This window comes from Trachurus trachurus, assembly GCF_905171665.1.
Source record: "Trachurus trachurus genome assembly, chromosome: 7".
NCBI lineage: Eukaryota > Metazoa > Chordata > Actinopteri > Carangiformes > Carangidae > Trachurus > Trachurus trachurus.
This window is the reverse complement of record NC_139901.1, coordinates 28,397,068-28,415,619: the sequence shown is the minus strand read 5'-3', so window position 1 is coordinate 28,415,619 and position 18,552 is coordinate 28,397,068. Positions and strand designations below refer to the sequence as shown.

The 18,552-nt window shown below is 40.7% G+C and overlaps 1 protein-coding gene across 1 annotated transcript in view; it reads right to left on the bottom strand.

Annotated features, from left to right (window-relative positions):
* Positions 1-1,158: 1,158 nt before the first annotated feature.
* The window catches only part of LOC310988783 (inactive dipeptidyl peptidase 10), a gene marked incomplete at its 5' end in the record, with an annotated part of 40,957 nt that continues 23,563 nt past the window's right edge, over positions 1,159-18,552 (bottom strand). Inside the window, 17 exons of the mRNA XM_083975523.1 lie at positions 1,159-1,659; positions 2,377-2,449; positions 3,018-3,076; positions 3,199-3,298; positions 3,433-3,487; positions 4,541-4,735; positions 6,583-6,649; positions 8,195-8,293; positions 8,623-8,670; positions 8,785-8,903; positions 11,005-11,052; positions 11,875-11,966; positions 14,493-14,597; positions 15,110-15,151; positions 15,597-15,720; positions 15,907-16,004; positions 18,286-18,440. Coding sequence (XP_083831649.1) covers positions 1,442-1,659; positions 2,377-2,449; positions 3,018-3,076; positions 3,199-3,298; positions 3,433-3,487; positions 4,541-4,735; positions 6,583-6,649; positions 8,195-8,293; positions 8,623-8,670; positions 8,785-8,903; positions 11,005-11,052; positions 11,875-11,966; positions 14,493-14,597; positions 15,110-15,151; positions 15,597-15,720; positions 15,907-16,004; positions 18,286-18,440 — 1,697 coding nt within the window. The 3' untranslated portion in view covers positions 1,159-1,441. The remainder of the gene's footprint in view (positions 1,660-2,376; positions 2,450-3,017; positions 3,077-3,198; positions 3,299-3,432; positions 3,488-4,540; positions 4,736-6,582; positions 6,650-8,194; positions 8,294-8,622; positions 8,671-8,784; positions 8,904-11,004; positions 11,053-11,874; positions 11,967-14,492; positions 14,598-15,109; positions 15,152-15,596; positions 15,721-15,906; positions 16,005-18,285; positions 18,441-18,552) is intronic.

Here is an 18,552-nt window from a genome sequence, read left to right as displayed (position 1 = left end):
TCAGTCCTTAGCAGGAAGTAATCCTTTGCAGACATGCTTTGGATAACCCAATATCAGTGGCCTTGATCTTAGAGCAATAGTATTTATTGAGAATGCCATGGTGATACTACAAGGAAGTAGGCCTATTTAGCAACTACTTAGCATATTTCATAAATATGTGTCCTAATGACTCCTGCTGTGGTGATTGCTAAAGAAACCAAAGTAGTTTTTTTGCTGTAAAACAAGAAGATCAAACTTTATTGTCAAGGATTATTGGAAAAAAGGAGTAGCTGGTTGTCTAGAGTCAATGGCATTCATTTTCAAACCAACTGCATGCATTTTACCAGTATGGTTTGGTTCATAGTTTGATGATCAAGCCCACGACCTCTGCAGGCTACAACATAATGGCTCAACAGTTTGTCCAAAGAAATTTAATTCTGCAATACACAAGAATGGTTAAAATGCCGAGATGTATAAAAACAGAAACATACTGTGCCTCAAAATACAGACGACAGACAGACAGACCTACATAAGATGTTGCAGTATTTCTTGAGCTTGTGGTGTTATTCGTTTCGGTTGCATACTCATTTTCAATCACATAATGCAAGTAATGCTGATAAAACCAGTGTATAAAGTCCACAAAATGTATTTGGCACATTTAGAATGATCCATATGCTCCATCTAACTTCATTTAAGCCGGGAACACACGGTACGAAAGACCAAAAACTGATTTTTACTCTGACATCTTCAAGTTTGGGGTAAATATGACCTATAGCGGCAGTTAACATGTAAATATTTGAGGTTAGGATTCACATCTCTTATATCAGACTTGTCGTAGTTGTTGGATTTCATATGACTGAAGTCTGCATATGTTTTTTCTGTCAAAGCTGTCTTATTCAGATATCTGTTGCATGGAAATGCTTACATATTATTTCTGCAGTCATTAAATGTGTCATGTCAAGTCTTCTCACAGCATCAGTACAGTTTTTTTGTTTTTTCAAAGTCTTTTCGTGTGTTCCCGGCTGTTGGCAGATTTTGCACTTTTTAACACCTGACGGGTGATTTTTAAAACCTGCAAAACACAGAAAATGCAGTGTAAACTAATCCACGTCATGCAGCCATTACGACATGCATGTTTTTAAAATCTTTGTAAACTTGTGACAGAATCAGTCCATCTTTCCAAGTCCACATCCATCATCCCAAGTGACAATTGTAAACAAACAGCGTCATCGAACATACAGTGTAACAGAAATAATCGTGTGCAACAAGGTAAACAGTACATAAAATATTCCAGACTTTATATTACAGTAGGAGGTGATCTGATGTTTTGTTTGGTCCCCACTCCTGTGCTCTTGTGCCTGGTAATCCGACCCAAGGTAATGCATAAAGATGGCAATACAAGTCCTAAGAGAGTCTTTCCAGAAGGAGGAAAGTAAGGGGGGGAATAGGGGAAACTCTGGGCTCAGTCATCTTCCTCCTCATCGTCCTCTATGGGATCTAGGAGGACGCTGTGCTTCAAGCAGTTCTGGAGGTAGTTGGCCACTGTCCGCTGGAAGTGCTGGACGCTGCGCGGCTCTCTCAGGACGTGGCCCTCGTCTGGGTAGAGCTGCAGCGAGTAGTTGGCCTCCACTTTCACCAGGCGGCTCAGGAGCTCAGCGCTGTGCTGGAAGTGTACCCTCGCTTTGACCGAAAAAAAAAACAAAACAAACATAGACACATAGTATATATAGGTGCACTGCAAAAACTCAAATATCTTACCAAGAATATTTGTCTTATTTCTAGTCAAAATGTCATTTCTAGTCAAAACAAATCTAATTATACTTATTTAATTATAATTAAATAAGACTCATCACATAAAAAGTAGCTTGTTTTTAGACGCTTTTTACTTCTTTCAAGCATATTTTCACTTGAACTACCGTAAGTAGAAAAATCTGATAGTGGAGCAAGTTTTTCTTCCTTATTACAAGCACAAAAACCCTGCTTTCACTGGCAGATTTTCTACTTAGGCTACTTCATGTAAAAGCAAAAATCTTCGCACATCTATTTCCTTGGCAGGTGCGTCAGAGGATGACTAGACCTTTTTTCAACTTGTAAAAGGTCTAGTACCAAAACGTTGCAATAAATTCTGCAAGTTGGCTTTGTGTGCGCGAACCCTTCTTTGTTTTTTGGGTTTTTTTTCTACTTATTTCAAGTGAAAATGAGTGTGAAAAATGTGAAATTTATCTAAAAACAAGTTGATTTTTAGGTGATTAGTTTTATTTTAAGTGGAGAGAGATTAGTTTTGACAAGAAATAGACAAATATTCTTGCAAAGATTTTGAGTTCTTGCAGTGTGTAAGAACGATAAACCCACAAATGAACTCGTATATAGAGCAGAAAGCTTGGACAGAAATCTCACCATCAGCAGTTCCGTGTAGAATAAGGAAATTCTCATCTTTCAGCTTGTTAACCTCCTCCAGCAACGAAGCGGTCTGAAAAGATACAGCTCGACAATATGAGCTCTTTATCGGCTACACCTGTCTCACTAAAGTGGATGTAGTCAAACACAACAGCCCTGCAATAAATCCCACCTTCATAAAAGTTTTAACGCTCTGTTTTTTAATTGAAATTGTCTAAGAGAGGCGTTTCACTGAGCTTTATGGGCGTCATTGGAGGCTGCGGACTGTGCAGTCGAATTGTACTGCATTATACCGTGTTAGCCTGCACTCACTGATTTAAATGGGATGGACTTGGACAAACAATTATACTGTAAGCAGCTCTAAGTACAACACAAAACAACTCAACTGCACCACAAATTAAAACAAGCTGAAATAGAAAAAGTGGAATCGACGCCTCTCTAACAACAACAAAAACAGCACTTAATAATCACCATGGTGGAAACAGGATTTATTAGAGGACTCCTGCATTACACTGCATTAGTTCTGGGTAATAAACTTACAACTGAGGCCAAATCCACAAGCATTATTATTTCCTCACAAAAAGAAAAACCCAATTTACACCTGAACCTGAACAGATGCAGTCAGAGCGTTAGAGCCTCACCGAGTAGGCGTGCTCCTCCTTTGCTGGGAGGCCTAGATACCTCTCGGAGAATGCAGCACCTGAAAAAAAAAACAGTGGAACAACTCGTATACCAACTATAAGACACGGACTGCTTCTCTGACTCATGGCAATAAACCATGGCCTCGATGCATGAATAGTTGATGATGTGACTGCAACTCACTATAAAGCCTGAAGTCAGTAATTGGGGCCACGGCGGCTGTGCACTGAAAGAGGTTATCTGTTGCCGCTAACATCTTGAGGGTTAAGTAACCGCCGAATGCCTGCAGGGGGGGAACATGAGAAACAGCATAAACAAAAGAAAAGAAAAGAAAAGAAAAGAACACATGTGATCTCTGTCATGGCTCCAGTAGAAAGAAAGAGGATGTGTTTGTAAATGTATAAAATATGCAGTAACCTTTCCAAACAGGGCCATCCGGCGGTCGTCGATGTACGGCAGCTGCATCAGCAACCTGGGGAAACATCGTAAAAACATCGTAAAAAATCCTGTTTAAAGGGCATTTCCGGTGGTAATCAATGTTTACCTCAGATATCAGGTCATCTATACCATCCATCCTCCCAACTGCAGCGTGTGGACGTTTGTTCAAGAATCGATAGTTTTTTCAATGTTCATTAATAGGCTGTGGTCGCAAGTAACGTTTGACCGTCATTTAAATTTAAAAATTCGCTTTACAATTAAATTAAAGCAAAATTCAGACTTAAATGAATAGTTCACCAAAAAATTAAATTCACCCTCATGCTGATGGATACTCCGGAGTAGTTTTTTATTCCTCAAAGTGCATCTGGAGACCCGGGAGGCCGGTTCGTAGTCCACCGAAAACTTTATATGAGAGTCAATAGCGCCCGACACAAAAACGTCCATAAAACTACGCAAAAACCATTTAATATTCCTCCATACTGCTCGTCCACTGCAATCCAAGTGTCCTGAAGGGAGATAGTCCAGAGTTCACTCAAAACTATGTCATTGAGGCAAGTCCGGTCACATCTGCGTGCATCGCGTGAACGGCAGGCAAATTCAATACAGGACTGTTTAGGCTGTAAAAATGTCCTAAATAACGTCGTTTCAGATAAACTCTGGACTATATCCCTTCAGGACACTTGCATTGCAGTGGACGAGCAGTGTGGAGGAATATTTCAAGGTTTTTGTGTAGTTTTATGGACGTTTTTGTGTCGGGTGCTATTGACTCTCATATAAAGTTTTCATTGGACTACGAACCGGCCTCCCGGGTCTCCAGATGCACTTTGAGGAGTATTCATCAGCATGGGGGAATTTCATTTTTTTGTGAACTATTCCTTTAAGTCTGAATTTTGCTTTAATTTAATTGTAAAGCGAATTTTTAAATATAATGATGGTCAAAAGGACGTTACTTGTGACCACAGCCCAATAATGAACATTGAAAAAACGATAGATTCTTGAACAAACGTCCACACGCTGCAGTTGGCAGTATGGATGGTATGAAATGATTATATATATATATTATATGTTGTTGCACAACGGCACTGACTCGACAACTCCCAGGTAATCTTTGACTCGCAGCGAGCCGAGCTTGCGTGGATCGGCGGCGGTGGTCTTCTGGCCGCGGCCGACCCCGCTGCGGCCGTCCACCCAGGCCAAGGCCACGCTCTGGGTGCTGGACAGGACCTGAGGCCAGTCCAGGGAAAACTCCTCCGTCACCGACTGGCTGCCGGGAACGCCGTCCCTGAGCAGTGGACAGTAACAGAGTAAATTTACTTGAGTACTGTGCTTGAGTACATATCCAGAGGATTTGTACTTTACTTGAGTTATTAGATTTCTTTGGTACTTATTACTCTTACTTGAATACATTTCCAAGACAAATATTTTTACTTTTACTCGAGTTAATTTCTAGGAAGGCTGAAAAGTACTCGTTACTTTCAGGTCTGCTCTTTTTTTTTCTTTTTTCTTTTTTTTTCTAAAATACTATTGGACACAAGCTGTGTTTGTCAAAGAAGGAAACCCTAACCCCTAAAAGCAGCACATCAGTGCAGCTGGTTTCAAAGAGTTCATTCTCAGAAACAAGAGTTAAAAGGTCCATAAAGTCCCACTCCCGCGACCCTTTTCGGCCATTTTAAAACCAGCTCATTAGCCATGCACATTAGCAATGCACCTCTGGGGGGTGGGCGGAGACTGCGCTTCTCTGCACCCGCCCAGCCACCTGCTCGCACCCCACCCCCCGGTTGCTGACAGCTGGACATTGTACAATTACAGATTCAGTGTAAAACTCCACACTGGAATTCGATCCCAGACTGGAGCATAGTCCTTGCTCACAGTGCAAGCTGCTCTACCAGGTGAGCTATACCTGTTACACCTTGACAGCTACACCGAGCTGTGAAGCTTTTCACCTCTGAGCCAGATGCAGAGCGGGGCGGGAGCTTGTAGCACTAGTGCCCTCCCCTGGAGCTGTGACACGTCAGCTCCAGTCTCCCTGAAACTGCCAGTTTGCGTCTGCCATTGGTTCACAGCAGTTTGAAGGCAGAAAAACTCAGAAATGCAATTTTGCACTTCCTTTTCTGCTGATATGTCCTCTAACACAAGAAAAATGCCACAGGAACATGTGAAAAGCACGAAAAACATGATTTTCATGGGAGTGGGTCTTTAAATTCATTTAGAAAAAATTATAGTAATTCATTGATGTGAAAAATAGGAAATTTACTTTTATTCTTACTTTTACTTAAAGTAAATTTAAAAGCATGTTCTTTTGGATACTTAAGTACCTTTAAAAGCAAGTACTTTTTTACTCTTACTCGCGTAACATGTCGACTGAGCTACTTTTACTTGTAACGGAGTAAATTTTGACTAGTAGTTTGTACTCTTACTCAAGTACTGGGGTCGAGTACTCTGTCCATCTCTGTCCCTGAGCAACGAGACCAACAGGATCGGCTTGTGTTGTGTGGTCACAGTGTTAAAGGGATAGTTCACCCAAAATTGAAATTTCACTCATTATCTACTCACCCTCATGTGGACTAAGGGCTGGGAGAAGTTTCAGAGTCCTCCGTGGCTTCTCTGAGTTACAGGGGGTCTCGGCGTAGCAGTGCATGTCCATATAACGGTTGCAAATGGATACCAACTGTCTTCGTAACAAAAAGACACACCAAAAAACATCCAAATACCTCCATGCTGCTCGTATGTAATGTCCGTCTTGTATTGAAGCCCCAAAATGCGAAATTGTCCCGAAAAAAATTAAATAAGTCTATATTTCAATCCTGTTTTGTAGCGGAAGCTTCTCGAAGCTCCTCTTCCCGGTTCGTCAAATTTGGACGAACTGGGAAGAGGAGCTTCCACTACAAACAAGCTTGAAAAATAGACTTATTTAATTTTTTAACTAACTACTATTAACTACTATACTATAACTATTTTTTAACTGATAACTCTGAAACTTCTCCCAGCCCTTAGTCGACATGAGGGTGAGTAGATAATGAGTGAAATTTCAATTTTGGGTGAACTATCCCTTTAAGGGTCGCAGCAGCAGCAGCAGCAGGTTGCAACAGAACAGAACAGGTGACATTACGTCGCCTCGGTGTCACTTACACAATGATGAGCAGCGGGTGCAGGTTGGCCTCGTAACCCTGAGGTAGAGAGAGTTTCAGGTGCAGGTCTGAGGAAAAGCAAACAGGGTTTGGACAAGGTCACGTCCTCCGCGTAGAGAGACCATGAGTCACTGCAGCAGCTACAGAAACAAACCTGCTTCCTCCTTAAAACATTCACAGCCACCTGAGGGGAACGCATGACTCACAACCGAACCGAAGCACCAAATACAATAAGTGATTGCTTTAATTAGTACAACTTAACTATATTTTTGTCTCTTGCTGATTACAGTCTGGCTGCTTGAGAAAAGGACTGCGTGAAAGCTTTGTGGCCAATAACATGAATTAACTATCACCATTTAATTTAGCTGCTGAATAAAGTTAGAAGCAAACCAACTTTTCTATTTACAGTGGCATGCAGATGGAAGATGAAATAATCTCCAAAAGGCATTAAGTTAAACATGAAACACTCTTTTTGCAATATTTTAAGCAATACAAGTTGTAGATTAATAATTTAAACCAGTATCTGTGCATTTTCCTTTATTCTGGTGCGTATTTGCCTATGTGGTTCCGATATAATCTTTTTTTGGAAAGTGACGGTATTTAATAGGAATCATGACGATTAATTAATTGTAGCGTTTAATACCGCAGTTAATTGCGAAAACAAGTTATTGTGACATCCCTAATGGGAAACCCAGGAGACTTGAGCTCTCTGGTAACTTTGACCAAGGTATCGGACAAGATATTTACTATTTACACACTGTGATAGTTTCCAAAGGAGGGGGGGGGGGGGGGGGGGGGGGGCTACTAGCTACTAACTATGCAGGGGGCCTTTACTTTAGGCCCTTTTCTTTAGTTGAAAATAAAAAATACACTACTCACAAAAAGTTAGGGATGTTTGGCTTTTGGATTAAATTTCAGAATGCCCCTAAAATGCACTATAACCTTTACAGGTGAACTTAATTTAACCTTCTCTAAACTTCTGAATGCACATGTCCAATTGTTCAATGTTTCCGACAGTACTTATTGAATAACATGCTGTTCTCTAACAAGGTGATTAACCAGAAACATCACAAGCACCGTCTAAATTTAGTGGTTCAGTTGTCATTGAACCACTAAATGTTCTGGTTCATTGACAGTTCGTATACAGTCCTCTTCTCTCTCCCTCTCCTCTCCACCATGTTCACATGTTGACATCATGAGACCAAGATGACACTTTGATCAAATTGATCAAGTTATTGAGACGTTGAGATGTTTGTTGTGCTATAGCCACCACTGTTGTTAGCTTTTGATTGAGATAAAGAAATGACCATTGCATCCTTCTACTTAAAAGGCTTTCATGATAGAATATCACTGTAGCATGAACTTTTTATAGGGATATTCTTGTCAAATATACCTTTAACTTTTTGTGAGTAGTGTATATACAGTATATTGTTTAAAATGTAAAGGGAACTTGTCATCTGTAACTGTACGCCTTTTTGAGATTATTTCATCTTCCACTTGCTGAACTGTTCACATTAGCAGATTAAATTTTGACCATACGGTGCCCAAACTACTGCAGCATGATGCCACTGTACTGTTTATATGTAAAAGCAGCTCCAGTTTCTCTGTGGTACCGTGGTTGTCTGCAGGAAGAGTCCTGAACAGAGTCTCAGGAAGCCTCTTGTCCTCCAGAGCTCGAGACAGAGGGCTGTTATCCTCCAACACCACGTATCCTACAGGAGGTAAAAACAACACTGTGTTACCTTCTTCTTCTTCACACACACACAGCAGCCCATTAGCTTGTGGATCAAAACCTCATCATCCTCATGTGAACTAACTAAACCCTGACACAGAGCTGCAGACAGAGGGCAGTGTTCACAAGCAGGAGATGAATGAATCCACATTCAGGGCTACATGAAGCAAATCGCCCCCCGCTGGCTGTCATAGCACACTGCAAACAGACAGACTATATATGTGTAAGTGTGTGTGCAATGCAATGCATGTTTGCATAATGTGTGTGTGTGTGTAGATTATTAGTCAGACAGGAAGATGTAACACTCACTGGAGGGGTCTTTTGTACTGTGAACCGTCACTTTAGGGATTCCAGGTCCTGGGGGCAATTTAAACAAAACACAACGTTATAAAACCAACTTTCACTTCATCATTGCAAGTGTCTTTGTATTTGTATTCTCTGTGAGTGTGTGAGTGCATCTTATTTATTTACCTAAGCAGTAGAGAGTGAAGTGGGTTTGATTAGGGCTGAATTCAGATTTAAAGAAGCTGCATCCGTCTAAGAGGCTGCAGGAGATGCAGCGGCGCTGAAACACTCCATCCAGGTCGACACTGGGGATAATAAAATAAAACAAAAAAGGGTTACTGACCACACACACTGAGGACTATAGGACAGATCTAAATCAGATGGGACTGCTGCAGGAGAGGGTCAATTGATTGCTAAGATATCAAGGCGGCTAGAGACAAACCGATCAGGGGGAGACGACTTCTCAGAAAACAAACGTGGTTCGATAAGGTGAGACATAAAAAAGCCGATGTGCAGATTGCTCTGTTAGGGAGCGTTGTCGGCTAAAGTCTCTAAATGTGCTCCACTTGCTCCACCGCTTACACATTTCATACAGGATTAACCACAGGTCTTAAAAACAAGCCTTCGTCTTCCACTTCCACCACCACCACCACCACGCTGTAACACTGAGCTGCCTCTCCTGCTGAGACCCAGAGCTACAGTACGTCGTCAGGTGATAAACTGGAAGTGAAGCAGCTGAGAAAGAGCAGGTGAGATTATCGCAGGTGGGACGATAAGTCTCAGCGACTCCAGACGGCTCTCCGCCACTGAGTGGGGTTTTATGGGTCGGTTTAACTGCTGGCCTGGAGCGTATATACAGCAGTGCACACAACAATAAAGGTTTCTCATATCAACACATTCAGAGTGCAGTCGCTCCTCTGATTTGTTTTTGTTTTTGAGGGTGTACAGTATGAGCAGCTCTGTTATATCAAATATTAGTCCAACACAATGGTTGTGGTTCACATTATTGTGTTTTTAGTGAAATATGTCCTCTATAACCCTTGGGAAATATAAACACAGGGGTCATCATCATGTCTTAAAGGGATACTTCACCCCAAATCACTAATCGGATCGGACAGAGTTCACTTTTGAATCGTCCAAAACACACACACTATGAAACATCCAGATACCTCCATACTGCTCGTCTGTACTGACCCAAGTGTCCTGAAGCCGCCACATGAAGAAGTTGTTAGGAAAAAATTTATTTGATCTCTGTTTTTAGCCTTGTTGTAGCAGTAGCTCCCAGTGGCTCTGTTGATGTTTGTGCACATGCACGAGATGTTCGTTCGTCGTTGAAAACCATTGGATGTATGATGTAAACACGGAAGAACATCTCGCAGCAAATCTCGCGCAGCCACTGGGAGCTACTACTACAACAAGGACACTTGGGTCAGTACAGACGAGCAGTATGGAGGTATCTGGATGTTTCATAGTGTGTGTTTTGGACCATTCAAAAGTGAACTCTATCCGCCGCCATTATATGAAAATCCGTTGCCAGTCGGACCCCCCCTGGAACTCCTAAAGCGTTTTGATGCCTGTGACGTTGAGCAGAAAATTGGTGAATCATTGATTTTGGGTGAAGTATCCCTTTAATTATCTCTCAAAATGAATTAGCAAGTTTTTCATGGTCCCCAGATGTTGCATCCTTTTCACTTACACTTATTCTGAAGCTCCACCTTAAAGTTGATACGTAGAAATACAGAAGCTTGCACATGCATTTTTACTTATTACACACTTTTACTTTTTACCATTTTTGCTCTTTATGGCATTTTGATATATGGTATATATTATATTTATATAGTTTTTAATTATGTTGAGTTAATTGCAATGAAATTCAGTTACAGTTGTATTCTGAAAGACAATAAAATCTGCCTAAGTATTGTTGTATGATTCTATGTGTTTCATGGGTTTGTTTTGTGGTGTTTTTTATGTTTTGTGGCAATTTTTTTGTCACTTTTTGAATCCTGATAATGAAAACCAGTGGTATTCATGTTGAATTTGTTGCTCCTCTGGCTTTTTAATTTGGCTGATACATTTTTTACATTTACGACCGAATATACCAATAAAACTCTGATACCATTCCCATGAGCCTCGGCGGCGCTGTGCTTTGTGTTTATTGCTAATTAGCTAATTGGACCACCAGCTCCTGCTGATCTCAGATGGTGAACATGAATAAAGATGAAACCTGATGAACACAGAGACGTTTGCTTTGTAAGGATCTCACATTTGTTTTTTAAGTTATAAAATCTGACTCAGGAAGTGAGACTGTTTAAAGATGTAATACACTAATGCTTATACTCACAGACTTGATACATTTCTCTACAGAGTCTGTTTTCACCTGAGGTTAGGTTGTTTTCACACGCTCACCTGTAAAGGTGTCTGCTTTGTCGGGATTCCTCCGTGCTCAGGAAATAGCTGATGGGGAAAAAAGGAAAAAAAAAGGGAAGAAGGGAAGCACAGACGCAGCAAAGTTATTCAACACTGACAAAGAACTACTTCACTTCACCTTTGGGCATCATAGTTTCATCCTAATTATCTCAACATCAATAATTCACGAGGAGAACCGATCTACACATATTTACACAGTTCTGGGCGTTTATAAAATCGGCTTTTATAGTTTATAGCACAGTGGGTGAACATCACAGTGTCACAACGAGGTTTGGTATCCGCCTCTATACAGTCGGAGTCACTCGGAGCTGATTGAAGCTTTAGGGACTGAAAACAATTGTCTTCAAGATCTACATTGACTTTTTCCTTGATTGCCTGTGACGCTCACACACCTCAGTCGATGTGTTCGTCAGGGGCTTTTTCTTCGCCCCGGCAGGATCAAGAGAGATTTAAGCAATAATCTGCTCTGGTCAAGTGTAAGTAGGTCCCTTTTGTTCTTTTCAATGGCAATTCACACTGCCACAAGCAAAAGTCAGAGTCAAAGCCTTTTTTCCTCTGGCTACGATCAATGCTGCATGTTAAAATGGGATTTTTTTTTTTTTTGGTCATTTCTTTTTAACAAGCTTTTCTTATATGAACCATTCATGTGCCACAGTTTGAATTCTTTTCTCTGCAGCTGTCGACATCACTTTAATGATCACGGTAATGATGGGCATTATTCTGCTCAACCTCCCCGGTCACTTGTATATTCATAGAAAGGAGCGACAGGCGGTTAAATGCACTGAGAGGGTGATTGAACCCGGCTCCACACACACACACACACACACACTGTGACTCTCTCTCACGTACATTTTTCCAGCCTTCTCGTCTAAGGCGCAGAGCGAGGTGACGTCCCAGCTCCCCGATGTCAGGAAGCGAGGGGGGACGGACGGGATGGCGGGCTGCGTTAACACAGAGAGAGATGTAGAGAGCAGAGTAAAAATAGGAGCAGCAGCATATACAGTACAGTGTCAGAGGAAGAGGGAAAAAGATGAAGATAGCTTCATAAAGTTGAATCAAATCATGGAGCAGTGGGAGAAAAGTTCAGAAAAAAAAAACTTTTTTAATGATTTGTCTTATAAGTGTTGGAAATAGTGAAAATATACGCACATCCCTTGCTTGGGGTGCTGGGCCAAATGGACAGTAGAAAATAGAAAAAATAGCCCGCACAACCTCGTTTTTGCTCCAGAATATTTTACTGACACAACGTTTCGGGCTCTCAGCCCTTCATCAGGTCATCATCATAATGTGTTTCACCCGTGTAACATCTATATGTAGACGCCCCCTGGTGACGTCATGAGACGTGGCGTCATTCACAAAAAAATAATCACACACAACATGGCAACATAGTAGCCTGTGTGAAGACAACTTACCAATGGGGAAACATTTGACATTCATACATCATACATTATATCTGAAACGTCCAAGAATGACATCAGGTTAAACAAACATATATATACATATCTTGTCCCTCACATACATCACAGAAAATGACTGATAGGGAACTCTTCATTCATGCCTCTAGGAGACATCGTGCCCAAAGTGAATATCCAAAAGGATTCTCGTTGCAACAACAGTCTATTCGTATCACCTCCTCGTCTTGGTCGTTTAACATGTTCGATTCCCTGATACGTGAGGGATGCCACGTTGTGTTTCGCCTGCAGAAAGTGCATCGCTACTGGACTCTTTGGGTCCTGATTTCTTATACTGCATCTGTGCTCTGCAATGCGTGTCTTTAATGCTCGATTCGTTTTCCCCACGTATCCTAAACCACACGGACATTTTAGTAAATATATAACATTGGTGGTGGTACACGTAATAATGTTTTTGATGTCAAAACGCTTCCCTGTAAGGGGATGCGTAAAAGTGTGGCTTTTACTGGTGAAATTACATTGCGCGCAATTGGCACATCTGTAATTGCCACCTGGGACCTGTGTGAACACAGTGTCCAGTCTCTGAGGGAGGAGGTCTGATTTTACCACAATTTGCCTGATGTTGGGGGGACGTTTGTATACAATTCTAGGTGTGTCCTTAAATGTTGTGGACAGCTTAGGATCACCGCTCAGGATATGCCAGTGTTTTTTTACAACTTGTTCGAATTCCCAGAGACTGGACACTGTGTTCACACAGGTCCCAGGTGGGAATTACAGATGTGCCAATTGCGCGCAATGTAATTTCACCAGTAAAAGCCACACTTTTACGCATCCCCTTACAGGGAAGCGTTTTGACATCAAAAACATTATTACGTGTACCACCACCAATGTTATATATTTACTAAAATGTCCGTGTGGTTTAGGATACGTGGGGAAAACGAATCGAGCATTAAAGACACGCATTGCAGAGCACAGATGCAGTATAAGAAATCAGGACCCAAAGAGTCCAGTAGCGATGCACTTTCTGCAGGCGAAACACAACTTGGCATCCCTCACGTATCAGGGAATCGAACATGTTAAACGACCAAGACGAGGAGGTGATACGAATAGACTGTTGTTGCAACGAGAATCCTTTTGGATATTCACTTTGGGCACGATGTCTCCTAGAGGCATGAATGAAGAGTTCCCTATCAGTCATTTTCTGTGATGTATGTGAGGGACAAGATATGTATATATATGTTTGTTTAACCTGATGTCATTCTTGGACGTTTCAGATATAATGTATGATGTATGAATGTCAAATGTTTCCCCATTGGTAAGTTGTCTTCACACAGGCTACTATGTTGCCATGTTGTGTGTGATTATTTTTTTGTGAATGACGCCACGTCTCATGACGTCACCAGGGGGCGTCTACATATAGATGTTACACGGGTGAAACACATTATGATGATGACCTGATGAAGGGCTGAGAGCCCGAAACGTTGTGTCAGTAAAATATTCTGGAGCAAAAACGAGGTTGTGCGGGCTATTTTTTCTTTTTTCTATTTTCTTATAAGTGTTGGGAAACTTTCGATTTAATTTTGAGCCTCTTATAGAGCCCAGAAGTGTGCGACTTTTAAGCATCCAGCAAAACTACAATAAGACAAAAACTCTTTTATGCCAAATTTACTTGATTCTTTCATGAGAAAAAAACAAAAAAAAAGAAGCACAATAAATATTTTAATTACTTCACATGGGATGAATTAATTGTTAAATCGAGATGAACTGAAATGGGAAAGGGGCAAAGGACCGATAAAATATTAAACAGCTAAAATGACTCCTCAGATAAAGATGCTGTTTAGGTAATTGTATAATTAGGGAGAAAATGAAATAACTCAAATTGCTTCGCTAATGACAGAGGAGGACAGGAGGAGGCTTTAGGCTGAGATCTATAATCACACACTGTTTTATTTCACCATCACCTGAAACGTTAACAACCTGTTCAGCCAGAAATGATCCAAGGGTGACAAGGAGTAGTAAAACATAAAATCCCTCTCCAAAAAAAAAAATACGGACCTGGACTGAGAGGCCAGCGATGTGGTGAAACTCTCCGCGAGCTCCCTGCTTGGCCGGCAGGATCGTATAAAACACAGATCCATCTGCTGTGAACAGCGGCACATCCTGTTAAATGAAAAAAAAAAAAAAAAAAGAAGTTAGAGGAAAAGGTGTTCACTGCAAAAACTCAAAATATTTCCGAGAATATTTGTCTTATTTCTTGTCAAAATGTCTCATTTCTAGTCAAAACTCATCTCTTTCCACTTAAAATAAGACTCATCACCTAAAAATGAACTTGTTTTTAGATCATTTTCACTTGTTTCAAACAAATTTTCAATTGAAATAAGTTGAAAAAAATCTGCCAGTGAAAGCAGGGTTTTTTGTGCTTGTAATAAGGAAGAAAAACTTGCTCCACTATCAGATTTTTCTACTTATTTCAAGTGAGAATATGCTTGAAAGAAGTAAAAAGTGTCTAAAAACAAGCTACTTTTAATGTGATGAGTCTTATTTTAAGTATAATGAGATTTGTTTTGACTAGAAATGACATTTTGACTAGAAATAAGACAAATATTCTTGGTAAGATATTTGAGTTTTTGCAGTGTTGGCGAGAAACAGGTGTAAACATGAGCAGCACTCACCTGTCGTTGGTTTTGCATTATGTCCATCGCCATTTTGTGTTTCTATGGATTTAAAATGGCAAAATATACACGAGAGAGAGACGCATTAGTCACGATATTTAAAATGCACTTACAACAAGATGTAAGCTGATTTAAATAGCATTGTATAAACAAGGCTGATTATGTTTATTATTTATGAAGTATTACATTAATAAATAATTGGCAATGTGTGAACTGAAATCTACTAGGATTTACAGGAGGCGAACAAGCAATAAAATCCTGCAGCAGCACATCAATGAAAATTCCCCTCATGCAGCAAATGACCTTAAATATTAATCCAGCCGGTAGAGATTTGAGAGCTTAAGCAAATCAATCCTAACTCCCAACACTGTGCAAAAAAAAAGAAGCACAAAAAAAAGAAAAGAAAAAAATCTATTAAAGCTGTATGTTGCAATCGAGGGGCCTTTGGATTACTAATGTGGAACGGCGAGCGATGATGACTGCTCACCTCTGAACAGGCGCCTGTGGTGGCCTCGCACACGCAGAGCACCGATTGGTTCTGGGCACGGTTCAGCCAGCGGACCGCGAGCCGCGTGCTGCTGATCCAGGTCACCATGGAGATGTAGCTGTCTCTGAGGAGGGAGGACGCAGTGCAGAAAATGATGATTGGAAAGTAAGATACAAAGAGATGGAGATGGAAAAACGATGCAGCAAAGGGGAAAAAAGGAATTTACACACATGTAATAATTCCTGACAGGTGGAGTTGAACGTCTTAAAGGTTAACTCCGCGTTTACATTCATAGAGGTGTAGTAGCTACCTGGCTCTGAGGGAGTCTGGAGGCATCATCTCCAGAGTGTGAGCCGGACCGTAAAGGTTCACCACGAACAGGCTGACTGATGGGATGCTGGCGCCCGCCTTGGAGCACAAGGAAATGAAATATCAGATAAACTCATTAAAAATCTGCATGCAGTTTCCTCAGACAAATCTTTTAATCCACCACCAGTTTAGTCTGGAAATACCTTCACATCTACTGGATGGATTGTAATGAAACCAACACTGGTGGTCCTCTGACTTTACAGGTCAAAATGTCACTAATACAGTGAATTATCCAACATTTATGTGGTGAAGATATTCACAGTTAAGTACAATAAGGACGCTGGTGTATCTTTAAAGCTGTACAGAAAAGAAAATTTAATTTGAGCCCACTCTAAAATTAGTGTAATAACTCATCCATCAGACGTTGTAGGCCAAACTTTGTGCAAAATTCTATTTTTGATTAAATCCAGGATGAAAGAGTGTATTTTTTTTCCGCATTGGATAATGCAGGCGCACGGATTATACGTCAGCCTGCTCACGATTCATCAGCCACTGATATTGGATCCGTAATCCGTCAATCAAACGTCTGAGACACGCACACACACACGGAGCTCGGATTCGCCCCAAGCTTTGAATATCCCGCCCGCTCGATAACGACCTATCAAATTCGTTTTCCTTACTCGGGTAAACTTGTGCGGCAACTTGTGACAATTCGGCGCGACAAACAGGACAAACGGCCATTTCTGTACACCTTTAAAGGAGCTATTTGTAAGTTTTCTTTGCTGCTGAATCATGTGGTTTCTTGCAGGAACTGAAGCTAACTTCTTAGCATGCTAACTTCAGTGAAAGAAATTAGGAATAAAACGAGTTATTGTAGTGTAGCTCTCTGACAGATAGTAGGGTATAAAAATAAAAAGTTGAATGGCAAACTCATGAGCTGAAAGTAGGCTAGATGTTAGCTATGTAGCAGTAAACAGTTAGTACCTTAAAACTTTGGTGATCTCTCGATTTTAATTCCCATTAAGTTCACAGTTGTGTTTTTTAATAAAATATCTTTGTTGATCCCCAAAATGTTGATGTGTCCAATTTATTATTCAACTAGGAAGTAGCTAACTGAGATGTAAGAACTCCAACTGGGAAATCCTAACTCGGAGGAGAAAAAACATCATTGCCCGAAAGAAGTTTGGTAATTTGTGCTTATTTTAGAAGCAGAGGAAGATGCGTGAAAAAACATTAACAAATTTTGGTAGCTACAACAATTAATTTTTCACAACTTGGCTCCAACAGTATTTCGTTGTAAATACACAATTACAAAAAAAAGTCTTTCACAACTCGGAGCTTGTTTTTACTTTAGCTGCAAGTTGTCTTGAATGCAACATATGACCAAATGTTTTTAGTGCAAATTAGCAAATGTTAGCACGCTAACATCCTGATGGTGCGTTCCAGTTGAACAGTTGTACATTTCTGAGCTCTGAGTTGTACATTTTAAACCAGCACTAAGTAACTTTTCAACCTTCATCAAATATTTTCATAACTTTTGTGATGATACATTGACTTACAACAAGTTGAATGACACCTCTGTCGTGGTCTGAGGGGGTCTGTATCTCTTTCTCTGGCACTAAGCAGCTTTGAGGAGCATGGTAGGAACCCGGCTCTCACTTTACTTTCACTTTCACTTTTGCGAGTCACAACAAGGAGGGAACAGGCAAAACGGCACTTTAGCAATGGATTATGTTTGTGTTTTCACTTTGAAATGATCCACTGGAAACAGAAACTTAGTTTTGATGTCTTCTGTTAATTTGAATGCAGGATATTTACAGGGCTTCACGCTAGTGTTCATGGGAAATGGAGTCTTCCTTCAGGCAAAACACTACCGCTTTGGTCCACAGGCACCGCCAAACTCAACCAAAACTGAAAGTTCTTTAGTACTGCTTTAAAGTCGGCCATGTCCATAGTAGAGTTTAAATCTTATCCCTGGACATTTTCCTACACTGTTTGTATGTGTAAAAAAAAACATCTAGAGTAGAAATAGTATTGCTAACAATGGCTAACAGCTCGTTACATGTTTTTGTTGCAAGTTATTACGTAATATAATTGCATTTACATTATAAAAGTACAGTATAAAAATAATTATATTTTTGTTTTGTTATATTAATTGTCCATTTTTCTGACTGCCGTGTTTGATTTCTGAGTTGATGTCATTCTGCGAACACAACTCATCAGATGGTGTTAAACATTGTTCAACGTTAGACCTCAGTATTGTCAGCTGTGAGCATGTGTGCACGCTGATATGAGTATTCAGGTCAGATCAACTCCGTGCAGCAGCTTCATCACAAAGCCTGTATTGTGCTTTAAGACTCTTGTTTTAACAGGATTTCACCTTGGGGTAAGGGAAGACCACGTTGGAGGGGTAGAGGCCGCCTAAGAAGTGAGGTATTTCCATCACAGGTGTGGCCGAGTTGTTGATGCTGAGGTAGGCCAGCCGGGCGCCGTCCATCGACCACCAGTGGGCGTCGTACGTCAAGAGCACCTCCTCTGTTTTTAAAAAAAGTGACAGTGACAGTTAGTGATGTTTGATACCACAAATTTCCTTTCCGATCCGATACTGAGTAAAATTCAGGCTGGTATCGGCGATACCGTTCCGATA